The sequence below is a fragment of the Harpia harpyja genome, unplaced genomic scaffold (assembly GCF_026419915.1).
Source record: "Harpia harpyja isolate bHarHar1 unplaced genomic scaffold, bHarHar1 primary haplotype scaffold_55, whole genome shotgun sequence".
In the NCBI taxonomy this organism is placed as follows: domain Eukaryota; kingdom Metazoa; phylum Chordata; class Aves; order Accipitriformes; family Accipitridae; genus Harpia; species Harpia harpyja.
Genome location: NW_026293415.1, coordinates 786,439 through 809,713, shown reverse-complemented (window position 1 = coordinate 809,713; position 23,275 = coordinate 786,439). Strand labels below are relative to the sequence as shown.

The window sequence follows — 23,275 nt, the reverse complement described above, 5'->3', positions numbered from 1 at the left end:
CCTCTTCTCCTGCCGCAGAGGGTCCTCCAGGGACCAGCCCTGCACCCACGCGAACAGCGCTGTTGTCACCTGCACACGTAAGGACTCAGGGAGGGGTGCTGAACACTAGGGCTGTGCCAGGGGTTGGGGAACACAGCAAGGACCGTGCTGGGCCAGGTGTGAGGACAGGAGGGATGATGGGATTGTCTGCAGCATGAAAATAGTGCAGAAGAAGAAAGGCATGCTGTCCATCTAGCCTCTCCGCCAGCTACTGAGGGTACACGAGCACCAATCCACCCTCTCTCCTCCTCCTCTGTCCCCAGAATACACAGGGTTCAGGCTGGTGAACAGCAGCACAGCGTGTGCAGGGAGGGTAGAGGTCCAGGTGCTGGGGACCTGGGGGACCCTCTGTGCCTCCCACTGGGATCTCTCGGATGCCCACGTTCTCTGTCGTCAACTCAACTGCGGGTTTGCTGAGTCCGTTCCTGGAGGAGAGCATTTTGGGAGAGGGACTGGCCCTGTCTGGAGAGACTCATTCCACTGTGATGGGACAGAAGCCCATCTGGGACAGTGCCCAGTGATCACCCTGGGGGCCTCACCATGCTCCCACGGGAACAACGCTGCTGTCGTTTGCGCAGGTGAGTGCTGGAAAAATGCTGCATAACACCATTTGCCCTTTGTGTGTGACGTGGCCACCCAAAGCAGGGGTCCCACAGCAGTGCAAGGCTGAATTTCTCCCTGGAGAAACCCTGGCTTCCCCAGGAGCCACCTGGAGGGCTTTGCCTGCTCAGAGTGACCGCTCTACTTTGGGAGAGCTGAGGGCTGAACGGAGGCAGGCATCTGCCCCCAGGGCAGTGGCTTAGGCCCCGGCACCACCACCAGGCCTGGGCTCCTCCATTCTCCTACTGTGGGACAAGGCCAGAGCAGGGCTGCAGGGCTGTGCTCCATCCCTCTGCCTGCAGACAACTGCATCCCATCCCCAGAGAGAGCTCTGCAGAGCCTCATCCCACCAGCCAGGCAGCAGGTGCCTGGGTGCCCCCAGCAGCAGCAGACCTGGCTGTGAGCTGCAGAGGGGACCCAGGTTTTGCCCTCGCTTCTCATCAGCAAAAGGCTCAATCTTGTTGTGTTTGGTGGGAAAATCCCCCCTCGCCCCGCTCCCTGAAGGATGCCATGCTCCCCGGTGCCACCAATGGCTGTGGCATCTCTGCTCTCCCCAGGCTCAGCTGGCTTTGCATCCCTGCGGCTGGTGGGTGGAGGGAGCCGGTGCGATGGACGAGTGGAGATCTTCCAGAACGGGACATGGGGCAGAGTCCTGGATGACCAGTGGGACATGCAGGAGGCCAGCGTGGTGTGCCGGCAGCTGCGGTGCGGAGAGGCAGGGACAGCCTACAACCCCCCAAAGCCTGAGCGAGGGACCGGCCCTGTGGGGCTGCGAGGCGTCCGGTGCGCAGGGCACGAGGCCAGCCTGGCCCTCTGCAACACCTCCCTGCCCGAGAGTGCACCGGCGGCAGGGGTTGCGGAGGACGTGGGAGTCATCTGCTGGGGTGAGCGGCGCTGCACGGGCCCCCCAGGTGATGGGGTGGGTGGGCAGCCGGCCCCTGACAGCAACTGGGGTTTCTGCCCACTACAGGGAGCCGGAGGGTCCGGCTGGTGAACGGGTCCGGGCACTGTGCTGGGAGAGTGGAGATCTACTACCAGGGCATCTGGGGGACTGTCTGTGACGATGGCTGGGACCTGTCTGATGCCGCCGTCGTTTGCCACCAGCTGGGCTGTGGAGGGGCAGTGGAGGCAGCCGGCTCCGCTCAGTTCGGGGAAGGCTCCGGGCAGATCTGGCTGGATGGCATGAACTGCTCTGGGGCCGAAGCTGCTCTCTGGGACTGCCCTGCCAGGCCCTGGGGGCAGCACGACTGCGGGCACAAAGAGGATGCGGGAGTCATCTGCTCAGGTTTGTGGTGGGAGCTGTAGTGGGAGCCTGGCTCTCACGGAGGCCAGGACACAAGGAGAGACGGGCATGGCCAAGGCTGTCCCTGGCTGCCTCTGAGCTCCTGCCAGAGCATGTCCTGTGGTCACCCATGCACGGGTACCCTCGGTCCCACTGGGGGTCCCTGGGGAGCTCAGCCATCCCCGAGGTTTAGCAGGAAGGGAAGGGTGTCTGTCCATCAGGGGCTTCTGTCTACCCTTGGGTGCAAGGGGGACGTACTGGCCATGGCCCTACCCAGCTGTGGGCCTGGGGGGTGCAGAGGTGTCCTGGCTCCCACAGCCCCAGACCAGCCTGTTCCCTCTTGGTGCCTTTCCTCCCAGAGTTCGTGGCCCTGAGGCTGGAGAACAGTGATGGCTGCTCCGGGCACCTGCAGGTTTTCTACAACGGGACGTGGGGCAGCATTTGCTCCAACTTGATGACTCTCGACACGGTGTCGCTGGCATGCAAGGAGCTGGGCTGCGGGGATGGAGGATCCCTGGAAAGAAGCCTGCCTTATGGCAATGTGTCTGGTCCTACATGGCTGGATAACATGCAGTGTGGGGAGAAAACCAGCTCCTTCTGGCAGTGTCCCTCTGCTCCCTGGAACCCACAGTCATGTGAAGACCCACGAGAGGAGATCCACATCACCTGCAATGGTAACTCTGAGCCACCTGGGCACCCCAGTGTCACTCCAGCTCCTGTTCCCTGTTGAGCACAGGCAAATGCAGAGAAAGAGCTTGGAGGGGCTTTTCCTTTCCATGTCAGTCCTTTCTGCTGCTGGTGGCAGAAAAGCCATCACAGCCACACACGTCCAGCAGCAGTTGCCACCCAGGTTGCCAGCAGCGCCTGGGGGAGGCAGAGGCATCTGCAGGTGAGGTCTCAGAAGAGACCAGACAGGGTTCAGAAGAGCCTCCCCTCCACACACACGCTCCTGCTGCTCTGTTAAACAGGGACCTTTTGGGGCTGAGCAGTTGGGGTCCCCCCACAATCCTGTGCATGTCCCCTCAATGAGCAGGGTTCAGTTGCTGCCGTGATCGAGATGACAGAGGGAGGCACAAGCAGAGATCAGTCCTGCTCTCTTCTGCACCATCTCCCGAACCAGCCCTTTCACCACAGTGTTTCCTTCTTCAGGGAGATGCCCAGAAATGCCCTCGATCCCGCTGGCCCCGTGCCCCAACTCCACGAGGTGCACAGGTAGGGAGCTGGTCCTCTGTGGATGCTCCTTGTCTGGCAGGGCTCTGCCTGCTGTCTCAGTGCCATGGGAGGTCTTTGTCTTCTCCAGACAGGGAGAAGATTCGTGCCATGGGAGGTGAGGACGGGTGCTCGGGCAGAGTGGAGGTCTGGCACCGTGGCTCTTGGGGGACGGTGTGCGACGACTCCTGGGACATGCGGGATGCTGAGGTGGCGTGCAGGCAGCTGGGCTGCGGCCCCGCGGTGTCTGCCCTGCATGAGGCTGCATTTGGGATGGGGACGGGCCCCATCTGGCTGGAGCAGGTGGAGTGCCGGGGGACAGAGCTGTCTCTGCAGGACTGCTGGGCCCGGCCTGGGGATGGTGGTGCTTGCCGGCATAAGGAAGATGCTGCGGTGAACTGCTCAGGTGAGTGGCAGGGCTGGGACCCCTTGCTCAGGTATTGGCAGGGTGCTGGGGAAGACCTTTTGCCCCCTTGGTCCTGGCACGGCCTCTGACCTCCCAAGAGCAAGAATGTTCCTGCAGAGTGCAGGAGCCTGGTGCCAAGTGGGAGCAGCCTCGGTGGAACTGGATGTGTTCTGGCCATTGCCCGTGGGGCCCTGCAGCCCCAGGGTTATCCCCTGGGCTGCCTGTGCCCTCCTGCCTGCCACCCAGAGCAGAGTCACTGAGCCCTTTCCTGGCCTCTCTTTCTAGCACTACAGGAGGGGCAATTTGGGTGGGATGTGTCAGGGACATCCACAGACACACACACAGTGTGTTGGGGAGGAGGCTCCCCGGTACTCGCACACCCACCTTCTCAGCCTGGCTCTCCTTTTCCTCCTCTTCAGCTACACCCAGGACAGCAGCATCCCCACCCCAAGCAGGTAACTTGATGTCCCCCTGCGGCTGGGTATCCCCAGGGCCAGACTGTGACCCACAGCTGGGTGGAAGGGGCTCCTTGCTGAGGTGTGAAACTCCCAGGGGAAGGCACTGGTCTGGTGGTGAGGGGGGTAGGGAAGGTTGTAATTTACTCATCAGGGTAGAAGCTTCTCCATCGCTCATCCCTGGGGCCATCCACCCCCTGCTGCCTTGTGTGATGGGCATCAGGAATGGTGCTTTTTCCACCTCACCCAGGCCTGGTGCTGGCCTTTCCGTATTCTTGCCCACACAGATTCCCCCCGGGGCCGTCTAACTGGCAGCAGGAGAGTCTCAGTGCCTGTCATCATCTGCATCATCCTGGGGGCCCTTCTCTGCCTGCTCCTGGCCCTCCTGGCTGGGCAAGCACTAAGCACCAGGGCTGGGCGCAGAGGTTGGTCTTTCCACAGCGGTCCCAGGGGGAGATACCTCCTGGAAGGTCTGTGGGGTGTCAGTGAGGGGCACAGGCAGAGCTGGGGGGATGAGACCGTGTGCTGCCACCTGTCCCATGCACCACCCCATTGACTGCCTGGCCGTGGGGCACCAGCAGCAAGGGGTGGAGAGAGCCCAGGGGTGGAGAGAGCCCAGAGGTGGGGGGAGGTAATGATAGGGTGAGGAGAGAAATGGCAGAGCGGGGCTGGGGGACATGTGAGCAGAGGGGAGATGGCCAAGCCTGGCAATGCTCTGGGTAGTGCTGGGGGGGGCTGTGGGACAAGGGAGATGATGGGAGGAGTGCAGGGCAGCAGGGTCCATCCCCTCGGTGTCAGGCCCCCAGGCTGTCCCCTCTGCCCAACCCCTGGCAGATCATGCGCCCTACTCTATGCCCATGGGGTAGATAGGGGAAAGCTCCAGGTGGAGGAAACATGGGAGCTGCTCCAGGGTCAGACAAGGGGTGCATGACCCAGGGGCCAGAGGGGCATGAGCACTGTCTCCGAAGGGATGATGGGAGGGGGATGCTGCCCCAGATAATCTCCACAGAGATGTTGCCCTCACTGGGGATGTGGCAGATGTGCCTGGACAGTGCAGTGGGGCTGTGCAGTCAGACCAGTTCTGGGCTGGCCCAAGGAAGAGGTTTGCGGGAGCGCAGTGTGATTCCATTACCCCTCTGCCTGTCCCTGTGCCAGCCCTGCCTCTGTCCCCAGGCTCCAGGAGTGCTCAGGTGATGTTCCCTGAGGCTGTGTACGAGGAGATTGGTTACAGCCCAGTGTGGGAGAAGCAGGCAAGGTTTGGGCGCTCAGGTGGGTGAGGGTCATCCCTGGAGGTACATCTGCAGGACCCTTTCCCCTGGCCCCAACCCAGGGCTGATTCCCTAAATCCCCCGGCCCGTGGTCCTTGTGACGCTGGGGCCATGTGATCTGTGGGGAGACAGCATCCAGGTCCTGGGCCTGGGAGGGGAGCTTTCTCCAAAACAGCTTTGCCTGTCCCGCTGGACATCCCCTCTCTTCCTGCCCCTGCACCCCATCTGACACCCGTGGAGTGAAGGAAGGGACTGTCCTAGGGCAGCTCTGGGAGCACCTTTGAGACAGGGTTTGCCCCAGGGAGGCAGGGTGATTTCCCAGCCCTCCTCCCCATGCAGCCCCACCTCTGTGGGTCCCCATTCCCCAGCAGCACTGACCACGAGCCAGGTCAGTGGGGCTCACTTCATAATACCCACCGTGCATCTCTGCAGGCTCCTATTCAGAGGAGTCCCTGACCCAGCTGCAGTCCTACCCTGGGGTCAGCGAGGAGGAGGATGGTCTGGGATCAGCACCAGGTAACAGAGGCAAGAAGGAGTTGATCTCCCTGAAGACATGTGATGGACAGAAGTGTCACTCAGTGTCACTGCTGGAGATGGGGAGGACATGGGGGTCTCCTGTGGTGCTGCCAACACCAGTGTCTCAGACCTGTGTCCCTGCACATCTTCCCATCCTCTGCTGCGGAGGACATATCTTCTCACTGTCACCAGCTCCCCTCTCCTTTCAGATGTTCTTGTCCCACCTGGAGGTGACCCAGCGGATGGCTATGATGATGCCAGGGAGGTTTCTCATCCGGAGGAGGACGCTGCCTCTGGGCAGGGAGACAGGGAAATGCCCAGGGAGCCAGAGGAGGGTGCAGAGCCCAGGGATGCCCCCAGAGGTGAGAGGCAAATTTAGCACTGCTGGTTCCTGGGGTGCCATCCCTGGTGCCATTCAACTCTCTGCTGTCCTGAGACCCCAGCCTCCTGGGAAAGGGGAACCTGTCCCGGGAGTTTTCCTTGGAGGGACTAGGGGTGGGAGAAGGAGCTGAATGTGGTGAGGAGCAGGGAGGAAGATGATGCATAGACCCCCTGGGGCGAACTGCATTGTCCTGCCTTGCTGCTTGCAGGGCCCAGCCTGCACTCCCGGAGAAGTGCTGGGGTCCCTGGAGCTGACGGAGGCACGTGGCCCCTGTCCCTGGGGAGCATGGGCTATGATGATGCTGAAGAGGTGTCTCTGGCACATCCCCCTGAGGACACAAGGGCTGTGACACCAGAGCTCTGTGCACAACAGTCCCAGAGCCCCAGGCCATGAGAGCCCCTCCCTGCTGTGCAGCCGGGTGCAGCCAGGAGGGAGAAGAGGTCTGTGGAGCTGGGAGAGCCGTGAGCACCAGGGAACCATGTCCCTTGTCCCATTGGCAGCAGAAACCGCCTGGAGTTTCCTCTATTTTTATTCCCATTTTTATGCTGTGCATCATCTTTGTTCATAATACAACAGCTGTGTTCAGCTTTGACCCGGAGCTGGTGCTTGCCTGCCCAGGTGTCAGGGCATCTTCCTGAGGCTGAGAAGGAGGAGAAGAGAACAAAGTCACAGAGGTGGGGAAATGGGCATGTCTCAGGGACAGCAGGCTTGGGGTCAGGCTGTGGGGCTGCGAGAGCCCATGGTCGCTGGGGAATAATCCTGCTGACAGAGACATTTCCATCCTACTGGCCACAGGCAGTTTCTAGTCAAAATGGCTCTCTGATAGGTCCCGTGATGCACTGCAGTGGGAGCACCCATTTCCTCGCCCTAGGGTTTCCCAGCTGCTCTTTGCCCCAGGCTGGTCCCACAGTGCAGAGGCCATGACGGAGCTGCCGTGTCAGGGTAAGCCCTGTCCTGCGGCCCCACAGAAGTGAGCCCTGAGGTGGCCGCAGTGCCCTGAACACCCCAGTCAGCCCCAGGGGGGAACATGGCCCATGGATTACCTCCCACCATGGTTAGGAGGCAGCTCTGCTCCCCACTGCCCCAGCACAGGGTGCAGAGCCGCTTTCTGGGTCACACGGGGCTGGGATTCCCTCTCCTCATGCTCTGCCAGGACCCCAGTCTCCATGGGCTGCTCCTGCTGCCTTGGGCCCGTGCAGACCCTGAGCACTCTTGTCAAGGCACTGAGCTGCCATCTTCCTCAGCAGAGGCTGTAAGGCCCCACGGCAGCCCTGGGACCCCCTCCTCCTGCTCTCCTCCAGCCTCCACCCCTGCCCTCCTGCTGCCTCGCCAGGGATGTCAGTTTGGTTTTGTGTCAGGACGGTACTTGTGTGCAGGAAGAAGAGGGATGGGAGCAGGGGGGGACTGGGGCACCTTTCCCCCAGCACTGTTGGAGGGCCAGGGGGAGGAGAAAAGATCCCCCGGAGATGTGTGCTACAGCCAAAAGCCGTGGTCCAGTCCCTGGCCTGGAGAAGGGCTCATCTGGGAGGATGCTCACGTGGGCACGTTTCCATGGCAGAGGAGATTTTGTGTCCCTCCCCTAGAAGAGGCACTGCTGGGAGCTGAGCCAGGGTTCCTCTTTTGGCTGTGGCTTTCACCTGCCCAGCACCCATGGGCAGAGAAACTTCTTACGTAGCAGCCAGTGACACCTGGGCAGGACCTGGCACCCAAACTGCCCTCCCTGCTCCTGCTGGTGGGTCTCCACACCCCTCCGGCACTTCCCCAAAAGGCTCCTCTGCTGTGCGCTGGAAGGTGCACTGGCTCTCTGTGGCAGGGTTCCCTGTGGGGAGTTGCTGGAGCTCAGTACTGCTGCAAGCAGCAGGATCTGGCCCTAGAGGAGAAGCGGGGAGGAGGTGCCTGTCGCCAACATCCTTTCCCACTTCAGCATTGCCCCATTCCCTGCTGGGATGTCCTCCACCCCTGGGGTGATCCTGGGGGGATCTGGGAGAAGCCCAGGCACACATATCCCTCTGCCCCATACCCCAGAGCATTCCTGCTGGCAGACCCCATGGGAGAGCAGCATTCCCAGGGTGAGACCCCCACGGTGATGGGTGACATACAGGGGTACTGCAAACACAGCCTCCATCCCCTGGAAAACTCCCATGGGGGCAAGCTCCAGTCCTGCATCTCAGAGAAGGAAGGTATAAAAGTGAAGTAAAGAAGTGGGGGGGAGTGTTATCTTCTGAACACAGGATGGTGGGGGCTATGGACAGTACGGACACTGACGTGCAGACTCAAGGTGCTCCAAGTGGGGACTAGGGAGAGGAACCCAGTGCCTGTCCTGTGCCACCTCGCTGCCAGCTCTGCCCTCCCACAGGGGTAATATTTCTCCCTTACTCTGGCACCTGGCAGACATTTTCCTCTTCCTCCTTAGGGAGATGAGCCACAGGCCTGTGTGTGCTTGAGGGGGGCAGCACGCCTGAGCAGGAAGAGCCTGTTTCATGGCATTTGGGGACCTGAACAGTCTGGCCCTGCAGGCTGGGTCCATTCTCTGCAGCAAAGCAAGATTGTCGCTGTAGCCCAGATCTGTGGTTGTTCCTGCAGCTCCCGAGGACCTGCCTGAGGGGGGTCACAGTGAGACCCCCAAGTCTCAGCACTGCAGCCCCCATGCTGGGCAGAGCTTGGCTGTTTAAAGCCCGTAGGAGAGCAGCCTTATTTCTCTGAGTTTTGGCTCACCAGGGTGCTGGGCATGCTGCAGTGAAAGTCCATGTCTCATGCCCCATTTTGATTGTGGGGGTTATTGCCAGGGAGCAGCCGAGGCACCATCTCCTGGCCCTCACTGCCTGTGCATGGCTGTGGACAGACCTGTGACTCCGTGATGCTACCAGCACAGGGTGGACGGAGTCACCAAACACCCCAGCAGCAAGAGGTGGGCACTGGCCCCAGCAGTCCCACCTCTGCAGGGCTGTGCCTGACCTCAGCAGATCCAGGTTCCCTGAGCTGAGGTTCTGCTCAAGCCAGTGGCAACGGTGGAAGGAAAACTCCAGCTGAGAGTCCCACAGCCCTGCCCAGCTCACAGCCAAGCCCTGGGTGGGCAGGACAGGCCCACAGGGCCTGGAGAGGAGCAGTGCCCGAGCTCCAGCCCACACCTGCCTGAGGCTGGGCAGTCAGGGCAAAAGCACCATCCCTGGAGATGCCAGGGATTGAACCCAGGACCTCCCACAGGCGAAGCGGGCGCTCTTCCACTGAGCTCCATCCCCTTGATGCCTGCCAGCAGGAGAGACGCTCTTCTCCCGTGATGCGTCTATGACAAGCACAGTCCTGTTGTCCCCTGGGTGCCCAGGGACCCTCTGCAGAAAATAGCACTTGAAGCCTTCTGAGATGGGGGAAGTTGGGCCTGCCTCTCTGCTGGGGTCTGGTCCTGGCACAGGGCTGCACTGCAGAGCGCTGCCCTTCAACGTCTCTGCAGGGCAGTGGGACGGGAGGAGGCTCTTGTTGCTGGCACTTCTCCCATGCTGTGGCCAACTGCGGGGTGGGCTGATGGATCAGACAAAACCCCTGAGCCTCCTCTGCCACCCAGGACAACACCCCTCTGTGACACATCTGCCCCCAACTCCACAGCAGGAGCAGTGCAACAGGGTGAGGGAAATGCCCTCCCTGGGGTGAGGTGTCCTCAGGCTCTTATGGCATCCCGGGGCATGTGGTGGAGAGGACGTGGGGGCAGAAATCTTACACCCCCTCCTCCAGGCACTGGGCCTCCCCCTGCACCCTCTGTCCCCCAGCATCCCTGGAGGTGAACAGCAAGCTTCCATCTCCCTGGGGCTGAGGGAGTGGGCTGGGCTCAGGGATCTTCCCACTTCGTCAGCACTGTCCTGACAGCAAAACAGTGCCGTGGGACAGCCCTGGCTGGGGTCTCTGCGGCAGGGTGGGTGATGTGTTCAGCTGTTTACTCAAAGGTTGGTAGTTTGACCACCTGCAGGGATGGTGTCATCATGGTGGTAAAGCTGGGGCGATTGTGTTGCCCAGTGCCATAGATTTTTCCCTGCTGAGCCCCTGCCTGGCAGAGAGGGTTTGGAGGAATCAAAACCAGACCACAGTCACCGTGAACTTCTGGAGTGGTTGAGTGGAGTTAAGGGGACAGTCTGCTCGTCTATTCTGCTTTGCACACATGGCCCCAAAGCCCATCCTCAGCAAGGACTCTACCGTTCTTGCTCAAGAAAGACCTAGAAGGACTCATTCAGAGCAGTGATAATCATGCAGGCACCACCCCTGTTACTAAGCTTTTTCAAGCTCATGCTCAAAGCTGACAAGACAGCAACTGTTCTTGGAGTGATGGTGTCTCCCTCTCACCACTTCTCACTTGCGCTTAGTCACAACAAAATCCAAACTTCTCTGGAGGTGCATGCCTGGGGAGCTGACTGTGAGGCAGCAGATCTTCAGGGGGCTAGGAAGTGCACATTGCTGTGGGACTGTCATCCAGTATGTGCCATTCCTTGGCCTGACTGGTTGACTGGGGAGATGCTCAGACTGGAGACAGAGGGGGATGTCCTGGGTCACAGTTGTCACTGTGTTTCTGATGGGTTTCTGTAGCAGCAAGAGGTTGCAAGAGGGGAGTCCAGCAGCTTGTTGGAGCTCATGAGCAAGTCTTTCTCCCCCTGGGCAGGGACTGATGGCTGTGAGGGGCTGCAGCTGGGCTGGACAGTCCACTCTGGTGGGTGAGCATCTTTGGCTATGGAAACTGGGGACAGTTGAGACACTTGTGCTGTGAGGCCCTGGCTCTGGTGCTGAGAGGATAGAGAACACAGAGGCATGTGCAATGCTCAGGAAATGCAGAGGGTGGTAAATGGGGAGAGTAAAAATTTCATCTAGTGGTTAAGCTGGGGCTGTTCAGAAGTCCCAGTGTGACAGCTGGTGACCTTCCACGCTAGACCCCAGGGGAGCCACTACTGCCATTTCTAACCTTACCTGTGTCCTTGCAGCAGGGAGGAGCCAATGCAGAGGGATGTTCATGTGGGGCCCCAGAGGGGTCCCCTTGTGCCGCTTGTCTCCCTGCTGATGCCCTGAGAGGAGCATGTTTGTTTTTCATCCAACATTGCAGCAGGTGGCCTGTGGCAGTACACTCCCCCCCCACCCCCATCCTGCCAGCAGGAAAAGAAACTTCTCCAGGCAGGGAGAAGGGGAAGGAAACCCTGGAGGCTGCAGGTTAAAATTTGAACTGGCCAATCGAGACGTGCCAGGTACACTGAGGTGACCCTCTTGGCCCATAGGGATTAAATGACTACAGGTCGATTCGACAGGGGTATAGACGGGGTCCTGCTGGAGGACATGTTGGCAGTCCTCCTCAGAGCAGCGGGTCTGCAGTCGGGGACTCCCCCTTGGGTCGGGGCACTGCCCGAGCTAACTCCTCGAGGGAGAGAGCCCTCAGCTTTTAGGTGAGTGATATGCGCATTTTGAGCCATCACTTTAAATCTTGGGGATTCTTAAGTCAGCCATGGAGTATTAATTCTCTTTACATCATTGAGCCTGTGGTTTTATAAGATGTTACCGGACTTCTAACTGACTTTTGCTGAAGAATAAATCTGAGTTTTAACACCTACTGGATTTGGTTAGTCATGCATCCGTAACAGTGGGACGAGTTTAGGGGGAGCTGTGCTGGGCTGGAAAGCCCCCAGGAGAGAAAAATATCAGTGTATAGCTTGTAGTGTGTGACCATGCAGGGCAAGGACTCACACCGGGGGTTTGTGGTGCAGAGGCAGGGCTTGTGGAAAGCATGGAAGACATGAAGGTGCAGGAGGGAGGAGGAGGCTGGTCTGTGCCCTTGGTGGTGTGGACAGATGAGGAAGGTGGCTCGGGGCCTTCATCATCCCAATTTTTGTCCATTTCCAGCACTTGCCGGTCATCCCAGGTTTATGGGTGAGTTTTGCTGTGAGGACATCTCCATCTTCCTGCTGGGCCAAGGGCTGGTTTGCGGAAATGGACAGCCCTGCTCAGCCTCTCTCCTTCCCCAGACCCTGGCAGACCCTGGAGCAGAGCTTTCTGCAAAGCCCCACCTGGGACAAGGCTGGGGCAGGGGAGGCGTCGGGTGCTGGGGGAGGCTGCAAAAGTAGGAGGGTCATAAATCACAAATGGGGGAAATTTCCCTGCCCCGACTCTCCCCTTTCTCATGCTGTGCCTGCAGAGTGGGGCTGTGGGACCGTGTACGGGCAGTAGGGCTGGGCCAGCACAAGGACAGGGCGCTGACAGGGGCCATGAAGCAGCTGCCAGGAGGTGCCATCATGGACACTTGTTCTCAGAATTGCATACCAGAGGCTCATCACTGAGAACTTATAGCTATTTTGTCAAGTAAAAAGAAAATTAAAAAGCTTTAGTTCAACATCGAGAATACTAAGGAGTTCCCTTTCAGCACTGTCCTATTACTGCTAGTAGTGATAGTTCCATTAATTCCAAAAGGTCCTTGAGAGCTTTTGTATTTTCCCATGGCTCCAAACCTTGGGCTGCTCAGACACGGAAAGTACTACCTCAAATCTCTGCAAACCTAATCTCTCCCACCTTCATTCATCCATGCTCTTTTATCCCAGGACACTTCTAACCATCATGTCAGCACTCTACTTGGTCTCTTCTTTATCTGGGTGAAGTCAGGGTGCTCCCTCGTAAAACATTCCCTACAAAAGTCTTTTCTACCTGCTGATCCTGCTTGTATCCCCTCACACAATGTACAGCTCCAACTTCCTTCTGCAGAGCTCCATGGGATGGACAGTTTTCCTGTTTCTTTCATGAGAAAAGGTGACAAACAGGAAAGACTCCTTGCCAGGAAGCTGCAGCCTTGTGTGTTGCTCTCCTGGTTCTTACTGGCACTTCATTCAGCCTCTGTCTTTCTGTATTGGTGGTTTTCTGTAACTAATCTTCATGGAGAGAAGATCTTAAAAAGACAATTATTTCATAAAAGATGGTCATAAAGGCCCTGTTGTAGACAACTACGTTTGCCATGAGCTCTGGAGGGAGTCAGGAAGATAGTTAATAAGCACCAGGAATATGTGAGAATATCAAGGCCTCTTCTGAAGAATGAGTGGCTCTGAGCAGCAGTGATAGGCCATGTATAGGGCTCAGAGAGAGGGTCGAGGGATGTTGGTGAGAAACAAGGAGGTGGCCAATGGATTTAGCAAATTCTTAAACCTTCTCTGAGGCCAGAAATGGAAAGCAGTGGATGTCTGTGGATGGGGAAGAGGAGGAGGTGTGTCCTGGGAAGATGTCAGGAAGGAAGATCCCTCTTCTGCAACTCAGGGATGAAAGAGATTTTTCCATGTTGTGTGCGTGCCTAGGAGATGGAGAATGCCTGCTGATTCATGGGCACTGACACTTCAGAGAAGTGCCCGGCAGCACTGATTTTCCTGAAAGGGTATCACAGGACTACAAAATTACTGTAGAGGTTTGAAGGGACAGGACTGGACCCAGTATTGACCCCTGCAGTGCACCACTGGTGACCTGCCTCCAGGGAGATCTTGTGCCACCGATCACCATTCTGTGGGGCCAGCCATTCAGCCAGTTTTTCAATCCACCTCACTGTCTGGTAATCCAGCCTCTGCTTCAGCAGCTTCTCTATGAGGATTTTATGGGAGACAGTGTCAAAAGCCTTACTTATCTACCAAGGCAGCCATTGGATTGGAGGAGTTTATCAGGTTATCAGATAGGAATGGCATTTCCTTTCATCGGCTGTGCTCTGGGCCTCTGTGGTGTATCGGTTGGGGTCTGGCACTTGGACGGCCATGATGTTATGCCATTGTATAGCCCATAAAGATTTGGCCACGTCAAAAAAGGGATGCTAGGTGGGAAGTGCTACCAATTTTGAACATTGTTTGATAGCAAAGAAATAATAGTGGGCTCTTCCCAACTTCCATTGCTCTCAGCTCTGTTTAGCTATGAAATGCAGATGTCAAATGTTTTAATGTAAACATGTCCTGAGAACAGTTTCTCCATTTAAAGTCTTCATAGGTAATGCATTTTAGAAATGACTGTATAAATCTAGATTCACGTAGAGGGAGAGAAAGGGTAATCAGCTTGCTGTTCCATGTCAATGGCCAATAGAGAAAACAATCATGAGGATTTATAGAAAACCCTCAAAACTCTGAAAATGAAGACTTCTTAGACACTTATTACACTGAGCACTTTTCTTCATATATTTCAAATTATACCTATCAACTCCACTCACGGGCTGATGCACTTGCCCACACAGGGGTGGCCGCTGCCTCCAAGATACCCTGAGGTAGTTGAAGACCTCATGCGGGACAGAGAAACGCGAGGCAGGACCGATGGCAGAACTTCTGGAGCATGAGCTGGTAGTCAGGCAGGGTGCATCAAAGCCTCTTGGCTGAGACAAGTGATTTCTCTCCCTTGACTAGCAAGGGAAGCCTGGGCAATTGCACCCAAGGTGTTTAGTGTTAGAGGTGATCACTCTCATCCCTGCCTTCACCTACAAGGCAGTCACCTGTAATTTACCATGCAGTGAATGAAAAATAAGCGTGTCTAGATGACGCAGAGTCTGCTTGAAGATGTGCCTGTAACCCAGATATGTTGGGGTTAGTGCAGATTTGGCTATTCAGAAGGGAGCATTCCATTCCCTTTGTCTCTTTGCTTCCCTCTGCGAGTCGAGGGAGCTCGTGACTTCAGTGTGTGACATGCTGTCTGCAAAAGAGCGAATATGGGCAAACAAACAAAGTCCAGGACAGGGAACATTTTGGGAGGTCTTGGGATCTCTGACTAAACACAAAAAATGTGTTTTCTGTTAGTCTAACGTTATCCTCCGTAGGAAGCAGGTTTCAGTGGAGGTAATGTGGACTTAATACTTAGCTGAGGAATGTCTTTTATTTTTTACTGAACTATTCCTTCCTTTGTTTTTGCTTGTTGGCAATTAAGAAACACCCTTCTGTGTCTGTGTGCCTCTCATTCTCCAAGTAAAACAGCTGGGAATTGGTGCCAACAGGCTGAAACATGCAGCTACAGCCTTCAGTGGCAAAAGCTCAGATTGGAACAGGGCTGCTCCAAGTCCCAGGTGGCTGATGAGAGACATGGTAGGTTGAGGGTAGGGATGAAGACTGACCATAGGTTGTGGAAGATGAAGGCTCTGGATTTTCATATCTATTCAGACTGCATTAGGAGATGCACAGGATCAATATCAGTTAGAGATTGCTGATATCAATTCATGCATAAGCAGAGAAATAACGTGGAGAAAAAGAAACCCTTTCTTGTTTTTGTTTAGTGTTCCTATCATTTCACTTCAATTACACTCCTGAAACTGCTCTAATTAACCACATCAGAATTGAAGACTTAAAGGAAAATGATGCACAGTGACTTGACTTGTTAGGGTGTTTTGCATGTTAATGAGCCCTCTAGTGCTGACTTCCTGAACTGCAGATCCTGAAAGACTGAAGAAGCCCCTAGAGACTTAAAAGTCAGCAGCAAGCCTCCAAGTTTTCGAGCGTGTTAGTGGGCTCCAGTGAGGGCCATCCCTGAAAAGGCCATGGAGGGTATGACCAAAAATGGGACCATCCCTGGGGCTGGTGAAGCAGGAAGTCAGAGGCACTGCTTAGAGGTGGAAATTCATGCGTGGAATGTGGCTGTGAAAACCCTTGATGTGTTTCACCAATCAGGACAGTCAAGCCCTGACCCCCATTCTCTGGGAAAGGGGACCAGTTACCTCATGGGATGCTTGCGGCTCTTCCAAGGAGCAGTGGGGGTGTGCAATGCCGAGTGCAGGACAGGATCGACAGAGGGTGGGTGAGGAGGCAACAACGCCCTGGGGCTGTAAAGACCTGGTGTCTTCTCATGGGCCTCAGTGGAAGAGACAGCAGCCAGGGTTGAGAGGATAAGGATCTCACTTGTGTTGCCTGGTGATGATCCCAGCAGCTGCAATGCCCTCAGTCATCCCCTTTGCAGGCTGTCCTACACTGTCCTATGCCTGTGCTGGTTTCCCAGCAGACTTTTGCTACGGCCCCATTTCCCCAGGCCTGCCACACAGCAGGACTGTAACCATGCTTGAAAAACACTCAGGCTTTACACCAACCAAAGGGTTCAGAAGGAAAGCATGGAAGTGGGAAGAGAGCAGCTCAAGAAAGACCAAGCGCTGGTGCTCCCTGGCAGGGCTGCTGTGCTGGGACTCTTTTCTTCTTCCCCTCTGCACACAGGCACTGCTCCCTGCAGCTGCAGAGAAGGTCTTGGAGGAAGGATCTCAGAAAAGCAAGTCACTGCAGGGCCCTTTATTTTGGGTAAATACACAGAGGGTATGGCTCCTCATTTTCACAGCCTGTGGGGCACACAAAATCTGGATAGAATGTGAATTAGAAACCAGAGGAAGAAACATTTCTTTGTGGAAAGCATTCAGAAAAGTAAAACAAAGCAAAAAGAGCAATCAAAAACCACACTCAGAAAATCACTATAAAAGAACCACCAGAAGACAGGCTGGACAAGTAATGAGATATGAGTCCTATGCAAGAGATAACAGGAAGTTTATTCCTTATGAAAAGCATCCAGTGATTAGTGATTCGACAAACCGTTGTCGAAGAAAAGGTCCCCGGCAGCCGAAACCTCATCGAAAATTATTTTTTCAGCAGCCGAGCCATTGTCGAAAATTTTTTATTTGGCATCCAAGCCCTCGACAAAGAAAAGGTCCCCGGCATCTGAGCCCTCGTCAAAGAAAAGGTCCCCGGCAGCCGAGCCCTCGTCAAAGAAAAGGTCCCCGGCAGCAGAGCCCTCGCCGAACAACTCATGGCGCTCGTCCTTGTCAGAGCCTCTTTCTGAAAAGTCAAACGTCCGGCTCATTCTCCCACAAGGAAGGGCCCAGCCCTGAAAGCCCTTGCTGCTCATCACGGTCCCTTGGTGCCCTATCTACAGGCACAACAGCACTGGGGATCTGTGCTTTTCCAGAGACGCAACATCTCATGATCCTCGGCCACGGCAGAGCCTCTTTCCGAAAAGGGAAAAGTCCGGCTCCTTCTCCCACAAGGAAGGGCCCAGCCCTGAAAGCTCCTGCTGCTCTTGATGGTCCCTTGGTACCCTATCTACAGGCACAAAAGCACTGGGTGTCTGTGCTTTCCCAGAGACGGAACATCTCATGACTCTCAGCCTCGTCAGAGCCTCTTTCCGAAATGGAAAACGTTGGCTAGTTCTCCCGCAAGGAAGGGACCAGCCATGAAAGCTGTTGCTGGTATTAACCTATCCTTGGTGCCCAATCTACAGGCACAACAGCACTGGGGATCTGCGCTTTCCCAGAGAAGCAACATCTCATGGCGCTCGGCCGTGCAGAGCCTCTTGCCAAAAAGGCAAACGTCCGGCTCCTTCTCCCACAAGGAAAGGCCCAGCCCTGAAAGCTGTTGCTGCTCTTCACGGTCCCTTGGTGCCCTATCCTAAGGCATAACAGCACTGGGGATCTGTGCTTTCCCAGAGACAAAACATCTCATGGCTCTCGTCTTCTGCAGAACCTCTTTCCGAAGAGGCAAACGTCCAGATCCTTCTCCCACAGGGAAGGGCCCAGCTCTGAAAGCTCTTGCTGCTCTTCACGGTCCCTTGGTGCCCTATCCTAAGGCACAACAGCACTGGGGATCTGCGCTTTCCCAGAGACAGAACATCTCATGGCGCTCGGCCGTGCAGAGCCTCTTGCCAAAAAGGTAAACGTCTGGCTCCTTCTCCCACAGGGAAGGGCCCAGCCCTGAAAGGTGTTGCTGCTCTTCACGGTGCCTTGGCACCCTATCTACAGGCACAACAGCAGTGGGGATCTGTGCTTTCCTAGAGACGTAAAATCTCATGGAGCTCGGATGCGGAAGAGCCTTTTCCCGAAAAGCCAAACGTCTGGCTCCTTCTCCCACAAGGAAAGGCCCAGCCCTGAAAGCTCTTGCTGGTCTTAACCTATCCTTGGCGCCCTATCTGCAGGCACAACACCAATGGGGATCTGTGCTTTCCCAGACACAAAACATCTCATGGCGCTCGTCCGCGGCAGAGCCTCTTTCGAAAAGGCAAACGTCCAGCTCCTTCTCCCACAAGGAAGGGCCCAGCCCTGAAAGCTCTTGCTGCTCTTCTCGGTCCCTTGGTGCCCTATCCTCAGGCACAACAGCACTGGGGATCTGTTCTTTCCCAGATACGGAACATCTCATGGCGCTCGTCCTCGGCAGAGCCTCTTTCCGAAAAGGCAAAGGTCCGGCTCCTTCTCCCACAAGGAAGGGCCCAGGCCTGAAAGCTCTTGCTGCTCTTCACGGTCCCTTGGCGCCCTATCCTCAGGCACTACAGCACTGGGAATCTGTGCTTTCCCAGAGACGGAACATCTCATGGCGCTTGCCTGCGGCAGTGCCACTTCCAAAAAGGCAAACGTCCGGCTCATTCTCCCACAAGCAATTGCCCAGACCTGAAAGCTGTTGCTGCTCTTCATGGTCACTTGGTGCCCTCTCTACACGCTCTGCAGCACTGGGGATCTGTGCTTTCCCAGAGACGGAACATCTCATGGCGCTAGGCCGTGGCAGAGCCTCTTCCAAAAAGGCAAATATCTGGTTACTTCTCCCACAAGGAAGGGACAAGCCCTGAAAGCTGTTTCTGTTTTTCACGGTCCCTTGGTGCCCTATTCTCAGGAACATCAGCACTGGGATCTGTGCTTTCCCAGAGACAGAACATCTCATGGGGCTCGTCGTCGACATAGTCTCTTTCCGAAAAGGCAAACTTCCGGCTCCTTCTTCACAAGGAAGGGCCCAGCCCTGAAAGCTGTTGCTGCTCTTAACCGTCCCCATGCAGATTATTCACAAAAAAAAATAATCTTTTATGTTGCTCTTGCAAAACCTTGGGTTAGGTATTGCAAAAAGTTGATGTTGGTATTGCAAAACCCATTGTTGTTTCTATTGCAAAAATTTTGGTGTTGCTATTGCAAAAGTCGTTGTGTCTGCTATTGCAAAACATGTTGTGGTTCCTATTGCAAAATACAATTAGGTTGCTATCTTAAAACAACATTGATTTTTCTATCTCCCGGTGAGACAGGGGAGAGCTCTACACAAAGCCCTCTGTCTCAAACACCGTTTTGATTGTGGTTTCTTAGCAATGGGAGTGCAGATGCTGACAAACACTTTTACATTAAGAGTAGTTTAATCTTAGAATTGAAATAGCAGGACTGACCCCCTGACCAACACTATTCCCAAAAATCCACTGCTGCTGAGCGGGGCTGACTCCTCTGCAGTCGGTGGGCAGAGGTCCTGCTCCTCATGGCAGATTCAGCTAGCATCAACGAGAGCTCCAGCTATGGAGCTGAACATACATCTTCTTTGAAATGGAAAAGCTGTGGTGAGAATGTAGTATGAGAAATTACTTTGATTTTTGTCGGAGAATAATGTCCTAACTTCTCACTGTCCTTTCCTCCTTGTTCAGTGCTCCACACCCAGGGGCAGCAGATATCTGACAGCAGCTCCATCACGGAGTTCCTCCTTGCTGTTGCCTCCTTCTCCTCCTGTTGCCTCCTACAGCATCCTGCTGCCAACTCCTCTCTGTTAGTGTTGCCTCCACTTACCTCCTGTTTCATCCTATTATCTCCTCCTTTTTCTCTTTTTGTTGACTCCTGTTGCTGCCTCCTTCTTTTGTCTCTGGTGTCCTACTCTGTCCTCCTCTTGCCTCCTCTTTCTTCCTTCTCCTGTGGCCTCCTATTGCCTCCTCCTCCACTTGCCTCCTCTTACCTCATCTGGCATCCTGTGGTCTCCTCCTTTTTCTCTTTCTGTTGCCTCCTCCTCCTTCTTGTCCTGCTCCCTCCTTTTGCCTCCTCCTCCTTCACCTGTCTCCAGCTGTGTCCTCCTCCTGCCTCCAGAATTCTGCCCCCGCCATTGCCTCCTGTTGCATCCTCCTCCTCCTCCTGTTTCCTACTCCTACTCCTCTTGCTGACCTTTGTCTCCTGGTACCTCTTCCTCCTAAGCCCCTCTTGCCTCCTTTTGCCTCTCTCCTTTGCTTCATCTCGTAAGCCTCCTCTCCTCAACTCTTGCTTTCTGCTGCCTCCTCTTGCCTCCACTTCCTCATCCTCCTCTTCTCTCTTCTTTCTTCCTCCTGCTCCTCCTCCTCCTTTCGCTGCCTTCTCTTCACCCTTGGTATGTCCTCCTCCTTCCCCTCTCCCTCTTTTCTCCTCTTGCCTCCTGTTGCTACTTGTTTTGTCCTCGGCCTCCTCCTCCTCATGTTCCCTTCTCCTCCAGGAGGCAAGAGGGGATCCCAGGAGAGGGAGGGAAGAGCAGGCAGGGAAAGGCAGCAGGAGGCAAGAGGATGTGGAGGCAGGAGGAAGGGGAGGATGCAACAGGAGGCAACAGCAGTCAATATTAGGAGGAGGCAGCAAGGGCAGGATGAGGTGGAGGAGGGAACGGGAGGCAGGAGGATGCAAGAGCAGGAGGTGGAGGAGGAGGCAACAAGAAGCAAGAGGAGGCAAGAGGAAGAAAGAGAGGAGGGGAGGAGGAGGAACAGAGAGGGAAGTAGGCAAGAGGAGGCCACCTGAGCCAGATTGGGCAGCAGGAGGCAAAGAGAGTAAAGGGGAGGAGGAAGAAGAGGCAAGAGGAGGTAAGAGGAGGCAAGAGGATGATGAGGCAAAAGGAGGCCAAAGGAGGAGAAGGAGAAGGAAAGTGGAGGCAGCAGGAGGCAAGACGAGAACAGTAAAGCAGGTGGAGGAGGAGGCACTAAAAGGCCAGTGGAGCCCCTAGAAGGAGGAAGACACCTTTTCCTTTTGCCTCCTGTTGCCTCCTCCCTCGTCATGTTGTGTCCTGTTTCTCCTCTTGCCTTCACTGATTCTTCCATCCTCCTCCACCTCCTCCTCCTCCATTACCTCTTTTATCCCGTTTCCTCTTCATGCATCTTATGGCATACCGTTGCCACCTCCTGGTTTGCTTCCTCTTGCCTCCTTTTGCCTCCTCCTGCTTTACCTCTGGTGTCCTCCTGTGTCCCCTCTTGCCTCAAGTTTGTCTTACTTCTAGTGCCTCCTGTGGCATCCTGTGGCATCCTGTTGCCTCCTCCTCCTTTTCCTGTTGATTTGATTTGTAGTCAATTAAATTGATTTTGTTTCTTCCTCAAGTTGAGCCTCTTTTGCCCGTGACCATAAGTGGTGAGTGGTCCCTCCCAGTCCTTATCTCGAGCCATGCACCTGCCTTTTTATTTCTCCTCATCCCACCGGGGGCAAGGGGGAGGGAGTGAGCAGCTGCATGGTGCTTTAATACTGGCTGGGCTTAAACCATGACAGCCTCCTGGTACCTCTTCCTCCTAAGACCCTCTTGCCTCCTGTTGCCTCTCTCCTTTGCTCCTTCCCGTAGGCCTCCTCTCCTCAACTCTTGCCTTCTGCTGCCTCCTCTTGCCTCCACTTCTTCATCCTCCTCTTGTCTCCTCTTGCTTCCTCCTCCTCCTCCTCCTCCCCCTCTTGCTCTTTTCTCCTCTTGCCTCCTATTGCCACTTGTTTTTTCCTGTTGCCTCCTCCTCCTCTTCACTTCTCCTCTTACTCTTGCATCATGTTGCATCCTCCTCTGTGCATCCTGTTGCCTCTTAATGCCCCAATGCCTACTCCTCCACCTCCTCCAGATTTGTACTCTTGCCTCCTCTTGTCTCCTTCTCCTCTTCCCTATATTGTCTCCTCTTGACTCCTCTTGTCTTCTACTTCACCTGCTCATCATCAACATCCTCCTGTTGCTTTCTCTTACCTCCTTTTTACTCCTCCTGCATGTACCTCCTTTTGCTTCCTTCTCCTCCTGTTGCTTCCTGTCCCCTTCTCCTCCTCCTCCTCCTCTGTTTGCCTCATTTTCATGTCCTTTTTCCTTGTCCTCTTGTTTCCTCCTGTGCTCTCCTTTTCCTGTTGCCTCTTATTGTCTCCTCCTTCTGTTTCCTCCACCAGCTTTCTCCTGCTCCTCCTCAGCTATTTCTCCTTTTGCCTACTCTTGCCTCCTCTTTTTGTTCAATCCTACTCATGTTGCCTCTGGTCTCCTCATTCTTCCATTTCCTCCTCCTCCTTATGCTCCTCATATTACCTCTTCCTTCTGTTGCCATCTTTTCCCTTCCATTGTCTCTTGTCTCCTCCTCTTGCCGCCTTCTCTTTCTCCTCCTGTTGCCTCTTGTTGGTTCCTTTTCCCTTCTCTCCTGTGTGCTGCTTTGTCCTTCTATTGACTCCTCTTTTTCCTTCTCCTCTTGACTCCTGTTGACTTATTGCCTCTTCCTCCTCCTCCTGTTGCCTCCTCCTGCCTCTCGTTTCATCCTGTTGTCTCCTTTTTCTGTTTTTCTTGCCCCCTCTGGCCTCCTTCTCCTTTTCCTCCTGGGTCCTCCTGGTGCCTCCTGGCTTTTTATAGACAGAGCACTGTCTGTAAATCAAGCATTTACAAGTCCTAAGGGGGCAACTTGGACTGGAACTGCTGCAGGACAGTGAGATCTGTGACACCCCTGTGGCCAGGGATGCCTCCACCATTGTCTGCTTCTGCTGAGGACTGAGGCAGTGACTCATATTCTTTTATATGGGTTTCAAGTCCAGATTAGGATTCTTGTACTGAGACAGCAAACCACGTACTCAGATTTGACCTGATCTGCAGAGGGTCCAGGTAATTAGGAAACATAAGGTAAGTTATATTAGGATCCACGTGATTAGAAATTATAAGTTCAGTTGTATTATAAATTCTGTATTATGATACTTATAAATTGTTCTACATTGATTCTGCTTGTAGAAATCCTGTGCTATTCTACTCATAAATTTGGCGCTCTACTAATCCTAGTATCCTATTAAGAAAAGAAAGCTTAATTATAACTATGATTTAGTGCCATAATCATTCTGGCAAGAATTCCTAAAAGAACCTGTCTGTCCCCTTAGTCTCGGCTGATACTCTTGCACACAGTTCTCCACAATGTGCCATGGGAAGGAGGTGGCTCATGATAGCTGCTTGTAGTTCAGCAGCTCAAACTTGACATCGTCTGCAAAGAGGAGGAATGTCGTCACTGCCACAGCAGGTAAAATTTCCAGGAAAGATTCATAACAAAGTTCTAGAGAAAAGGTCGTTTACAGAAACAGCTTTTGGGGAGTCAGTTGTTTTGCAGGAGCTCAAGCTGTCCCCTGACCTTTGGTGGTAATTGTCTACTTCTCCCAGCCCTTTCCAAGGAACAGGAAGCACACAATCCATGATC

At 54.9% G+C, this 23,275-nt stretch overlaps 1 protein-coding gene across 1 annotated transcript in view; it reads left to right on the top strand.

Moving 5' to 3' along the window:
* Positions 1-319: 319 nt before the first annotated feature.
* The window catches only part of LOC128138556 (scavenger receptor cysteine-rich type 1 protein M130-like), a gene marked incomplete at its 5' end in the record, with an annotated part of 45,721 nt that continues 22,765 nt past the window's right edge, over positions 320-23,275 (top strand). Inside the window, 5 exons of the mRNA XM_052779758.1 lie at positions 320-617; positions 1,197-1,550; positions 1,610-1,924; positions 2,281-2,595; positions 3,222-3,540. Of these exons, the coding sequence (XP_052635718.1) occupies positions 320-617; positions 1,197-1,550; positions 1,610-1,924; positions 2,281-2,595; positions 3,222-3,540 (1,601 nt within the window). The remainder of the gene's footprint in view (positions 618-1,196; positions 1,551-1,609; positions 1,925-2,280; positions 2,596-3,221; positions 3,541-23,275) is intronic.